The sequence below is a fragment of the Halichoeres trimaculatus genome, unplaced genomic scaffold (assembly GCF_033239565.1).
Source record: "Halichoeres trimaculatus isolate MK-OKI-2021-1 unplaced genomic scaffold, fHalTri1.1 fHalTri1_scaffold_10, whole genome shotgun sequence".
Taxonomy (NCBI): Eukaryota; Metazoa; Chordata; class Actinopteri; order Labriformes; family Labridae; genus Halichoeres; species Halichoeres trimaculatus.
Window position 1 is genome coordinate 12,419,286 of NW_027437187.1, and position 12,452 is coordinate 12,431,737.

Genomic DNA, 12,452 nt, shown 5'->3' on the forward strand with positions numbered 1-12,452 from the left:
GTTGTTAAACAGGAAAAAAAAAACAACAGCAAAGACACACTTGTGTAAAAATGAAGGAATACTTTGGAGTGCCACAAAGCCTGGCCAGTAGGAGGCAGCAACTAGCCGCATGGCATTCACACTGCCGGAAGTATACACAGTAAGAGGAAGAAGAAGAAACACCGCCTCCTCTCCACCTCCTCCTGCTGTCTCCTCCTCTTCCTCCTGCAAGGAGAACTGTGAGGTTTTTGCCATCGGAAAATAGTTTCTACTCTTTTTGTGTTTGAGAGCAGAGCTTGACCGTGCAGTGCAGATGAAATGTCGTCTTGGGCAAAATCAGCTACAGCTGCGAGGCGGCAGCAGGCTAACCCAAACGGAAGGTAAGCTGCAATGAGTTTAGCATCCGACCGCTAACATGGTGTCTAGAGGGCCAAGCATAGACAAAAAGGTTGGTCTGTGTCAACCAGTACACGCTCCATCCCTAACTAAACAGATATTTTTAACGTAACAAAACTATGTTGTGTTTTGCAGCGCTCAACAACTTCGTCTGTTTCGAAGAGCAGCGCCTTACCCAAGCAGAGAAGAGAGGACCGAAGAGCTCAAAGATGCCCTGGACAGGTGCTTCACCGGCCTGAAACTTACTCATATCAAACCCTGTTTTGCTTTACAGAAAACGCACGTTTTAAATCCTGTCAGACTTGACAGTGTCACGCCCTCCATCCCTTTCTTACCCAAGGGAAACAATTGAGGGCAGTCTTTTGTTTATATCTTCTTGAACTGGGTATGCTTCATTGACATGCATGTATAGGTGACATTGCTTAAGCATGAACTGATACCTAGATAAAAATCTTAAGAAAGAGTAACAGGAAAAGTAGACTGGTCTGTCTGTTTGTATAGGACGGCTGAATGTGTGTGTGTGTGTGTGTGTGTGTGTGTGTGTGTGTGTGTGTGTGTGTGTGTGTGTGTGTGTGTGTGTGAGTAACTGGTGTTTTTGTACACCTATGTGTGCATATTTATTTGAAGATTTGTGTGTCTTTCTCCGTTTTTTTCTCTCTTTTCAAGAAGTTTATGGACAAGGGAAGGTGTCATCCCTCCACACTTAGCTCTATTTTAAATTTAACAGTTATTTTCAGTCCAAAAACAAAAGGGCAAAGTGTCAATGCCCACAATGCCACCTCCAGCCTTAACTTACTTGTATGCTTAAACTGAAATGTGACAGGTGACACCTGTATGAGGACAACTCATCCAGGTATTTAAAAAATGTACTCAGAATTTTTTCGTTTGAGTCCTTTAAAGTTGTAAAAACTCTTCACAACCTTTGCCATGCTCTCTTTGTTAAAGTGTGAGGTTAAGTAATCATTCTGTTTCACCTGTTTCCTTTCAGCTATGAGGAACTCGAGCAAATACAAAACTACAGTGCAAGCGTGAAGTTTGAGAGCTATAAACATCAGCCAGCTGGTAAGACTTTTTTCTTTACAGTCAACATTGAGTTTTACAAAGTGTTTTTCTTCTTATAAAATGAATCACTCATAAAAGGGTATCTCCCTGATTTATCACTGTAAATATTACTTTTGTTTCATTGTGCATGCGTTCACAACTGCTTGTTATTAACTGTTAAATGTACTATACTCTGGTCTTTTTTCTTTTTCTGCAGCCAAGCCTGAGAGTTGCACTCCAGCAGACAGACGTAAAGCGCTGTATCAGAAGTTTTACAGACAGGTGCAGGAGGAGAGAAAACCAGCGGACTGTGTAGTCCTCTCTGTCACCAACCAGAGCCTGTGAGTATTTCAGACCGAAATGCAAATCACTAGAAGATGAAGTAGACTTCTGGCTTCTTGTACAGTATGTGCCAGATTGGTTGACTATTCTTGCAGTAAGACAGACTTAATGGATGCAACTTGATTGTTCAGTTCTGAAGGGGATTTAGGGCAGCCAAGAAGAATTGAATCTGCTATCACAGCACAATCATTATAGTTCTTCAAGACTCTTACTGAGCCACACCCTAAAGCTGTGGTGCTGTTAATGCTTGATTTAAACTCTAAGCATTGCTAAGTTCATGTGTTTGCTGGCCAAGCTGGGGGATATGACATGGTATTTCTACACATCATGGCATTGACAGAAGGTTTGTGTTGATCCTTTTATACATAAGTTGTCTAGCCTTTATCCTGAGGCTTAACAGTGAAAAGTGGAAAAAAACAAAGCCTCTATTCAGTGATCTGTCTTTGTCTAGTTCTATCTTTCACTACCCAACTATCTGTTTCATGTTGACTTGTTTTTTACTCACACATCTTACTTCACTTTATTTACCTCCAGTGTTTGACTGGTGGTTTCAGGTTGACTGACTGCTTTCATTCGTATGTCAGATGTCAGACTAGATGGATGATCATTAGGGTTTGTTCTGTTGAAAATAGCACCAGTGCCCTATAAGAACCCAGATTTGTAAGACTGAATTGAAAACTGAGCCAATATGCTTTTGAAGGAAGGGTTGGGGTTTAGGTTTGTCCACACTTACTCTGTACTGGGCCGGCATCAGATATGTATGCAAATATTTTAACATACAATACCTAAGGCTGTCACGCCGATGCATTCTGAGATTATATCAGGATAACAGCAGTAGATGGAAAGCAGAAAAAAACCCTCTTTTAGCAGAAATGGTTACGGGCATGGGTCTATGGAACGGCAGTTCACTTCAAAGTCAAAGACATAGTCCTCTGTGATTTACATTTACTTTCAGTGTGATTTGAGTCATCACTGAGAGTACATCAAGTCTCAAATGCCACTCATATTCTACACAGTTGATGTCTAGAGCCCTTCTCCTTGCCAAAGCTGTGCAGGTGTCCCCATTGCGAACTAACCCCATTATCTTTATAGGGAGTTGTGTGAAAGATCCAGAGAATCATGGAATACTTAAAAAATCAATATGTTTGTTGTTGTGGTATACAAAATGGTCATTGTTTTCTGTTGAGCTGCTTAAAAAAATGAGACATTTATTTAACTTTTACCATCATGGTGTTGCACGCATCATGTTTGAGATAATTCAGTATGTAATGACTGTGTGGTTGATGTTAGAGTTGCTCTCATCAGCAACAGTTGGCTGTTAGACGAGGATTTTATTTCTGTGATTGAGCCGTTGAAGAAAAGTATTCAACAGCAGCATGTGTGTTACTCTCATCCACACAGTGCTCCTTCAGTATGCAGAGCATTACAGGGAGGTGGTCAATCATCTCATCCATCATGCCCAATAAACAAAAGAGGCAATGTCTGGATTATTTTTTTGAATGCTTTACGAGCCCCATGTGTTATCTACCCCTGTCTGGAATGTTCCTGTTGTCCAGCCAAGATTGAATTGTGGTTTCTGACAGGCACTTCTTTGTTTCTCCCCCCTGCAGACAGCGTTATGCACGACTTATGTCAACGTCCTCAAATGTCTCTAAGAGTCTTTATATACTCTACTTATCTAACCACCTCTGTATCCTCAGGAGCTGTTTTGCAGTAGACAAGGGTGACTGATAAAAACCTGTTCCACAAGCGACAGATCCACTTGATTTAAAATGCATTTTTTAAAGCACCAGACCTGTTCTGAAGCATTTACACACATGTAATCAGATTTCTTGATCAGACTGATGTGTTCAAAGAGTATCACCTCAAAATATAATTCCCTAAGCCGAATACATTTTTGAAACTCACCCTTAAATAAAACTCATGAAATCACATATCTTCACTATGCAGTTCACATCATATATGAAGAGTAAACACATTCTGTTGAAACACTGTTTCTTAAAAGACTTCTGTAGTTAGTTACAGTGACATGAACTGTACACACACAGCCTAAATATTATTTTCATGATGAAAGGAAAATGTCTTTTCACTACACACACGGATGCTGTATTGAGCCCATAACTAGACACCAAATTCATCTCTTGTGACCACTTTTGGTGACAAATGACCAAAATTATGTCATATACTCTAAAAATTAAAGTCACTACACAATGCAACACCAAGAACTGATTCATGCACATGATACTACACACACAAAACTGACTCATAGGTTGTGCCACGTCAGCTGTGTCTGCATGAACTTGTGTACTGTCTGATTAACTTGAACAAGTTAGACGTGCACTGCTTAGCTCCTGCCAACAATCCTCTGTACATTCATGCATATATTATACATATACATACCTAAGTCTACATAAGAAGACACTGAGCAGGCTGATCTGCATTCATGACCCAGCTTAACATCAACGTTGTTTGGATTTATGAGCTTCAGCAATCTCAGAGACTCCTTATTTAACTTGTGCAGTGCATTGATAAGAAAAATATTTTTCCAATTTTTCACATTATTATTCTCGTTTTTCAAATTATCTTCACTGTTTGAAAGTGAGAATGATCCAGGTGTTGAAGACACAAGATCTGAAAGTCGTAAAGACTTTTTATTGTAGCGCATACCATGTAAGGACAACATCTGTACACTATCTGGGATGCTGTAGATGAAGCTAAAAATGACAGTGTTCCATACAGCAAATCACTGCAGCAGAATTAGTGAGTCTTGTATTTTGTTCACACCTAACGCGAAATCAGTTGCACACATGATTTACATGTAAAGTCAGTCAAAAGATGCGAAGAGATGTAAGTTCTTGTACAGGGGCGTATACATTTTAAACTATTTGCATGAATGGATTAAGTAATAGAATAGAATAGAATAGAATACAATAGAACTTAATTGTCATTGTAACAAGTACAAAGAAATTGAAGTCACAGCAGCAATCAAGAAAACAAAAATAAGAAAGTGTATAGAAAGTGCAAAAAGGTCCATAAGAAAATAGATGATGACAGCTTGTCCATCATTGTCCAGTTCAGCCAGCCTCCACCTCCACAGGGTCCAGGACTGAGCTTCTTCAGTCATGCTCCATCTCTGTCTCCTGGATCCTCTCTGCTCACAGCAGGTGAAGCTCTTCTGACATGGTGTTGGTGTATGATGTTAGCTCTGTTAGCCATGTATGTGAATAGCATGATGCTACTCTGCCTTCTGGTATTCCCTCTGTTGCTGGGTTAGCACAGCTAACTCGTCCATCTTATTAGAGATAGATCTTATGTTCCCAATAACGATGGATGGACGGACAGGTCCATTTCGTCACTTCTTAGCTCACACCTGAGAACCAGCACGTTGTCCTCACCTCTTCCTCCTCACCTTGTGGGAAAACATCAGGCCTTACACCAGTTAGCATTGACATGCTACAGGCTGCTAACAGCTGAGTTCACATGTAAACAATGCACCCATGGTTACATGTAGGACCTCCAGACAAACACAGGAGAAAAAGTAGTAAAAATATCACTGAAGCCCCAAAAAGTTTGGTGTCTATGACCAACAAATGAACCAAACAAAGTAATGATCCACTCCAAATACAAAGATTATGAAGTACAAGAAACGGACAAAGAAGAGAGAGCTGCTGCAAAAAGCAGCCATAGCCAACAGGGTAGCGCCTAATGCAAACTTCATGTCGTTTGGGCTGCCTTACAAGAACTTGCATCTATGACTCGCATGAATGAGTTAATCATTATTTGAGTGAACATATTAGTCTGTAACTTTATGTTATCGCTGATTCATTTCAACCGTATAAACTTAAAATGACAATACTAACAAGCTAATGACTGTGCTGTTGGCGAGCAGATGCATTGGGTTCAGAAATGTCTGTCTTACTTCTCTGTGACTCGTAATTTAAACAACTGCTTCTCTTCTGTTCATAACTGAACAAAACACTATCTCTGCCTCCTACAGGTGTTACTCTTTCTTGTTTTGTCAGATCTACGACTTATACGACACAAAGAGGGAGAACTCACCACTAAAACATGAAATATGACATTTATCTGTTTGGCTTTAGAAAGATGTTGGAAAACCACTGAATACATCCATCAAACCCTGATATTAACCCATACTTTATCAAAAGACACCAGTCACATGTGCAGCATCAGTCCCTGCTACATCAGGCTCAGAGTTTTTTTTTTCTTTGACAGATCACAAGAGGTTAAATTTCACTGCAGTCATATTATTCTGATAAGGCCCCCACACGAAATAGACTTCTCCTTTTTCACTCATATAGTTGCTTTAACAGCTATTTCAACACTAAATACATCACGTCATTTCCAAATCTGAAGTCTGATATCCAAAAACTGAAGTCATCACAGTTTAAAACTCTACACAAGTCTGTAGGAGTTCATCTTAAAACACAGATGATGTAACACCTTTAAAATAATGTTGTTTGCCTTTTTGTTTGTCAGAACACTTTAAACACAGAAATAAACCTGTGGTCCTCCAGGAAGTATATTTTCGGTTTCTCTATGCCAGCTGAGTCACATAACCAAAAATGTTGAGTTAACAAAGTGTTTCTCTTCCTCTCAAAGGGATTACCCCAAATCGCTAAGCCAGTGCTTGCAGGAGCGTGGCCTGTCAGTGGAAATGCTCTACCTTCAGGCGGAATCGGGCCTGACCCGGGCCCTGCAGGATGTCCGAGCAGAAGGCTCCCCGTTATGTATTCTGGTGGAGCAGACAAACATAGCTCTGTCCTCCTGCACTGTTATCATATTCTCAGAATCCCTCAAAAGTAAGTCCCACCCCCTCATTCCTTCAAGCTCAGCCAAACCCAATCAGTTAAAACCCCTAATTTCTTTTCAACCAACAATTCAGTGCCTACATTTCAAAGTAAAGACATGACATCCAACCAGTCTTTGAAAAATCAGATAAAAAATAATATTCAAAAATCAGTGATTGAAACAACAAAAATGCCATTCTGCATTCAAACGTTGTTACACTTTAAACATAAAACTCTTATACAACATATATTCAGCACATACACCATTGAGACTTGGTTTACAGATCATAAAAAAGACATTGCATGAAATCTGATTGCTGACACTTTTATTCAAAGCAGCTTACAAAAAAGTGAATTTAACTTTATCTTAAACTAAACGAAGACCAAAAGTAGCCAAGTAGGTATTAAAAGCAGCAGGCCAATTTCCGGTTTGGTTCCTAAGCCCAAGAGTTAGCCAAGAGGATACATACCATTCTTATTTCTGTCTGATAAATTAAGCTGATATATCTTCGTTATACTCCAAGACAGATATTAGGTCAAAATCCAATACAGATTGACATGATCCATTTGCAACCTGCATAAATTTACAAAAAAGCAGAAGTATAATTACTTTTCACATGATGTCTGAAGCTGTAACAGTTGTCCGTGGGGATATAGGTCACTTAGCATGCATAAGCATCTTTATCAACAAACACTGATTCTTTCATTAAGCATACTGAATGCTTTTACCCTTAAATCTGCTCAGAACAAACCACAAGTGTGTCATCTTACCCTCATCCTCTTCAAACACAAACCAAAGCCATTCCTAATACTCCTTCAAGACTGATTTACACAAATGTTAATAAGGTTGAATTCAACATGATCCTTCAGCATATTAAAGGTAACGTAATATAAAGCATACAAGACATTATTTATTTACTTCACCGGGTATTGAAATACACCAATCAGCCATAACATTATGACTACCTTCTTAGGCTGTATTCAGACCAGAAAAGTCCTTTGGTCCACTTGTTTGGTCTGGACCAAAAGCGGACTTTATTTTTTTCGTTTGGTGCGGTTTGTATTCAGATTGTACTTTTTGCAAGTGGACTATATTCTGTAAACACATCCACGTGTGTGACGATCAGTGCTCTCAATGGACAGCACTGACAAAGGGCGGCACACAGAATACACACCTGGAAATTGAGGTAAACGTGTGTTTGTGCTCTTATTAGAGCTGCAAAATCATTTTCAGTTTCAAGAGCTGCTCCTTCAAAGAAGGCTGAACAACACCGTTTCAAATTTTGGAACAGCAAAGACGAATGCGCGCAGCAAAGAGGCGCTATGCTCTGTGTGTCTGACCCACAACATGCCAGCAACAGCGTGGCAACAGAAGTCGGAGGATCAGGTATGAACCAAAGACGGTCAGGTTACGGTGGCTTTATAGGCCCAAAAAGCGCATGTATCCTGTAGTTAGTTCGGATGGACCTTAGTTTGTATTCAGACCTGCACCGGAGAACCACGAACCGCACCAGAGCTCGTTTGGAAGCGGACCGAGACCACCTCAAAAAGTGGGTCTCGGTCCGGTTGTTTGGTCCGCACCTGGGTTCGTTTGTGTCTATTCACACCTGCATGAAAAGTCCGCACCAGCGTGGGAAACGCACCCTGGTCCGTTTAATGTGGACCAAACAGTTCAGGTCTGAATACGCCCTTAGTCACAGTATTGCGTAGGGCCCCTTACCATCAAGTCTGGACCGAATCGGCTCAGAACTGACAAGACACAAACTCCACCAGACCTCTAAAGTGGTGCTGAAGTATCTGACCCCAAGTCAATGCTGCCAATCCTTCAAGTTTTGGAAGTTGTGAAGTGGGAGCTCCATGGATTGGCATCCAGCAGATGCTAGATTTGGTTGGGATCTTGGTAATTTGAAGACCAACAGTTGTTGTTGCGTTCCCCCAGAGCACTTTCTCCTATTGCTCCGTAAGTCCAGTTCTGATGCTCAAGTGCTCATTGTGTAGTTGGTGTCAGCAATCTGGCATCTGCAGCTACGTAACCACAGACACAAGAAACTCAGATACACTGTTAAGACACATTTTCTACCAGAACCAGCATCAACTTTTTTTCAGCAGTCTGAGCTTCAGTAGCTTCTCTGTTGGCTCAGGTTACACAGACTAGGTTTCACTCCCCACTTGCATCAATGAGCCATGAAAGTGTTGCAGGTTCATCAGTTTTTTTTCTTCCTTGAACCCTGTTCCTGAAGACACACCTCAGGAACTGCAGCTATAGTCATGCCCTGACCCAGATGTCAAACCAACAGGATTTTTATCATGTCAGAGTTTCTCAGTTCTATAGACAAAGTGTGACCTTAGTCCGTGAAAGGTGTTAACTAGTTGCACAATGTTTCCCTTCCACATATGAAGAAAATCAAAGATTTTCTCTTTACCCATCAGTAGTCATACTCTTATGGCTGATAGGTGTAAACAAATCTTTCTGGATTTCTCTTGTGAAACACACTTTACCAAAGAATTATTATACATGCAAAAACTAGAAACAGAAGACAAATAAAGACAGATAAATGTGCAACTTTCCAAAAATGACATGCCCCAATGGCCCTTTCAACCAATAATAGCTCATGAAAAACTATTACACACCGAAGCACAGACTCAATCAGGTAAACATGCTGATCTCACCATAATAATAACCGTTTTATAAAATCCAGCTCACTGAGTGAAGTTTTTAGCAGTCCACTTTATTTCATAGCTTCTCCTAGGGGTTGTGGTTTGTCTAGTTCTTCCTCTCTTTCTACCCCAGTCCCTCAACCCTTCAGCATTAACACTCCTATTTTCCTCTCAGTCCACCGAAACATGCCCAAAGACCAGGCCATGGACTTTGTTGCAGCAGAGTACAGCCGAGGACAAAGCCGTGTCAAAGACCGTCCAAAGAGGGACCCTTCAGACCTCGCTGCACAGGCGTCTCAGCTGCTGGATGACTTCCTGGAGCGAGAGAAGATCGAGCGCCACACCGTTCCCTCTGAAACCCGTCCTCTCCTCATGCTATTAGCTGAGGGCGTGCATCTCTACGCTGAGGAGCTGGAAAGCATCTCAGAGTACGTACAAAACCGGCTGGAGCACATACAAGGTGAGATTTACTGTTTCCAAAGAAACGCCAGCACTGGTGATTTGTCTGATCAGCTTTTTCCTTCTCTTGTGTTTACCTTTTCTGCTTTTCTAAATTTTTGTTTCTCGTGTTTGTTTCCAGCCTCCAACACTGAAGGGGAGAGAGGTAACATGTTACCTCCAGGACTTGGAAAACCACCTCCTCTGCTCCCTACGCCACCTGGGCCTCCATCCCAGAACCCAACTGGAGCAGGGGACCACCCCTCTCCCTCTCCTCTGCTGCCCTCACCAGGTTAGACTGCACGTTTGGCTGAACATTTGAAGAGCTCTTTTGAAAAAGATTGATCATGTAGAATCCCAACCATAAATTTTTTATTCTTCATGTATTTTATTGCATTAAGCTTGGATTCTCTGCTAGTTAATTGCATCACATATCTTTTAAATTGTTTATTTAAATGATTCCATTGAATTGTTGTTTGCATAAATGATTGAATGTTGTTCATGTTTTGTTGCACAGAAGTGAGACATCTTCTTTTTTCACCCTTGTATATTTCACTGAAGTGCCTGCACACTCACATCACAAACATCAGCGCTCTTAATCTGATTTTAATTTAATCTCCTCTCCACCTGCCATGAGGTTGTCATTCAGACTTTTCTTCTTTCATTGATTTTAGGCTCTTATCCAAAAACCAAACCCCCTCCACTGCTGTCCTTGCACAGACTTCCCGGTCCTCCATTAGGGGCCCCATCTTCTCGAGGCCTTCTCTCTTCACACAGTACCTTTGGCCCTCCCCCAGGGTCTCGTGGGCCTCTACTCCACCATGCCCCTCTATTCCATCCAGGGCCAAGAGGCCCTCATGGGATTAGAGGGGCCCCTCCTACTCTTAAGAGTTCACGCCCTCCACTTCTTGCTTCTCCAGGTGGGTCTTTGTGCTTTTTCTCCCTAAAGTTTTTTTTTCCCTTGATTTTCATTTTAAAAAGAGATGCAGCTCCAAAAATAACTGGTGGACCCCACAAAAAAATAACTTTCACATGTTTTATTTTGAACATCTATCAGTACTTCTCTACTGTTATTATTATTATTATAATCATTGTTGTTATTTATATATACAACACTTTTCTCCAAATCCAGTCCTTTCTTATTGTGAAATGTTGGCTTATCAAGATAAAAAATAATGCCGTGGGTTTAAGCCGCGTTTCCACCAAGCAGTCTGGTTCCGTTCAGTACGGTTTGGCACAGTTTGGTGCGGTTAAGCCTGATCCCATTTACGTTTCCACAGCAAACTGTGCCCCCTCGAGGTAGGGGACATGTAAGCCAGATGCCGAAAGCTGCATCTGTTAAATAATAGCGTGACGCCATAACAGCACATCACACTGTACCCCGCAAATAAATCAAACAAAGAAGAAAAACGCAGTAAACAAAGAGCATAGATGCAAGAAATGCAGCAATCTGTCTTCTTTGTGATTGGCATGTAGCTCTTTGATACAAAGTGCAATCAAGTTTTGTTTGAGAGAAGTCTGTGTGTCACCAGGAGAAATGCAGCCGCTGTGGTGTGGTAAGTGACGATTCTTTTGACCAATCAACGGTCATTGTTGTTGCTCCACCTTCCCAGATCGGATCAGTTTAGTCTGGCACCCCTACGAAAGGGTGCCAAAAAGTGGGACGGCTCGTCTCAGATATTTGGGGATCAATCCCAGGATCAGTCAGTGGAAACACCATAAAGAGCGTGCCATGCCAGGACGAACCGAACTGAACCGCTTGATGGAAAGGGGCTTTAGACTAAGTAATATAAATAAAAAACTTTCCATATCCATTTGTAAACTGACTGCTAACTTTTTAACTTATTAAGCAGTGAAGAGGCTTAAGACCCGCCTCTTTACCTCACCCAAACTCAAATGAAGTTAGGATGAGTTCAGCGTTTCCAATATGGTCCCCGGCTCCAGAACACCTTGTTTGACACAAACAAGTGATGTCACAGACACTACGACCATTCATGATTCTATCTATGGGAAAACGCTGATGTTTAATGACAGCCCGTATACCTCAGTATGGTCTCCACCAGTGTTGTCACATTGCTGTCGGGTAATGTGATCCCAGTGATACAGTGAGGAGTGGTCTCATATTTTCTGCAGCTGCATCCACAGCAAAACAAGCCCCATCCGTCAGAAACCTTTTGTCCTCATGGTGTTACACTGCTTTATAGTTATTTTCTCCCTTTCTCTTTGACCAGGTCCCCCTCTTTCTATGCCAAGACCAAGCAGCCGTCACTAAGACGGACTCCCACAAAAACACTGAACCACACGCAGGCCAGAAGATAACACCCAAATCAAGAAAAGACACTAAGCTCCTGCGTGAGGGTGGTGACTGTTTTGTTCTTCCTTTTTGTTTTGTTTTATAAAAATGTCAACCACAGGCCAGTATGATATAAAAAGTTAGATATCATAAATTCACTCTGGAGGAGCTTGTGGAAGGTATGTGGAGTAATGAAACAGCTGTTATTTAGTTTGTTTTCCACAATGCCTTAGTTTAGCTTGTTCATATTTCTGTTTTTACGTGTGGACATTTTCACTCAGAGAAAGTTGATGCGGTGACAGAGTCAGGATAATCCTCTCTACTGAGAGTCACGATGGTGCTTTTTTCACGGATTTCTCAAAGGTCTGACGAACAACTTAACCAGCAAACTAAAATACGTTTACACAACATGGCTCAGGCTTCAAAACCTGAAGAGCCCAAATGTAGATTTTTAAAGTGGTGTGCTCTCTGTGAGTCAAAGAGGAGCCTCATGGACC

General features: G+C 41.3%; 1 protein-coding gene across 1 annotated transcript; it reads left to right on the forward strand.

The window, feature by feature from the left end:
• Positions 1-123: 123 nt before the first annotated feature.
• Positions 124-12,052, forward strand: LOC141796818 (uncharacterized). Its single transcript, XM_074678089.1, has 9 exons — positions 124-359; positions 511-597; positions 1,364-1,437; positions 1,634-1,757; positions 6,379-6,578; positions 9,400-9,684; positions 9,805-9,954; positions 10,337-10,582; positions 11,894-12,052. Exons 1-9 carry the CDS (start codon positions 298-300, stop codon positions 11,932-11,934), a joined length of 1,269 nt encoding a protein of 422 aa, XP_074534190.1. The 5' UTR covers positions 124-297; the 3' UTR covers positions 11,935-12,052.
• The last annotated feature ends 400 nt before the right edge of the window (positions 12,053-12,452 follow it).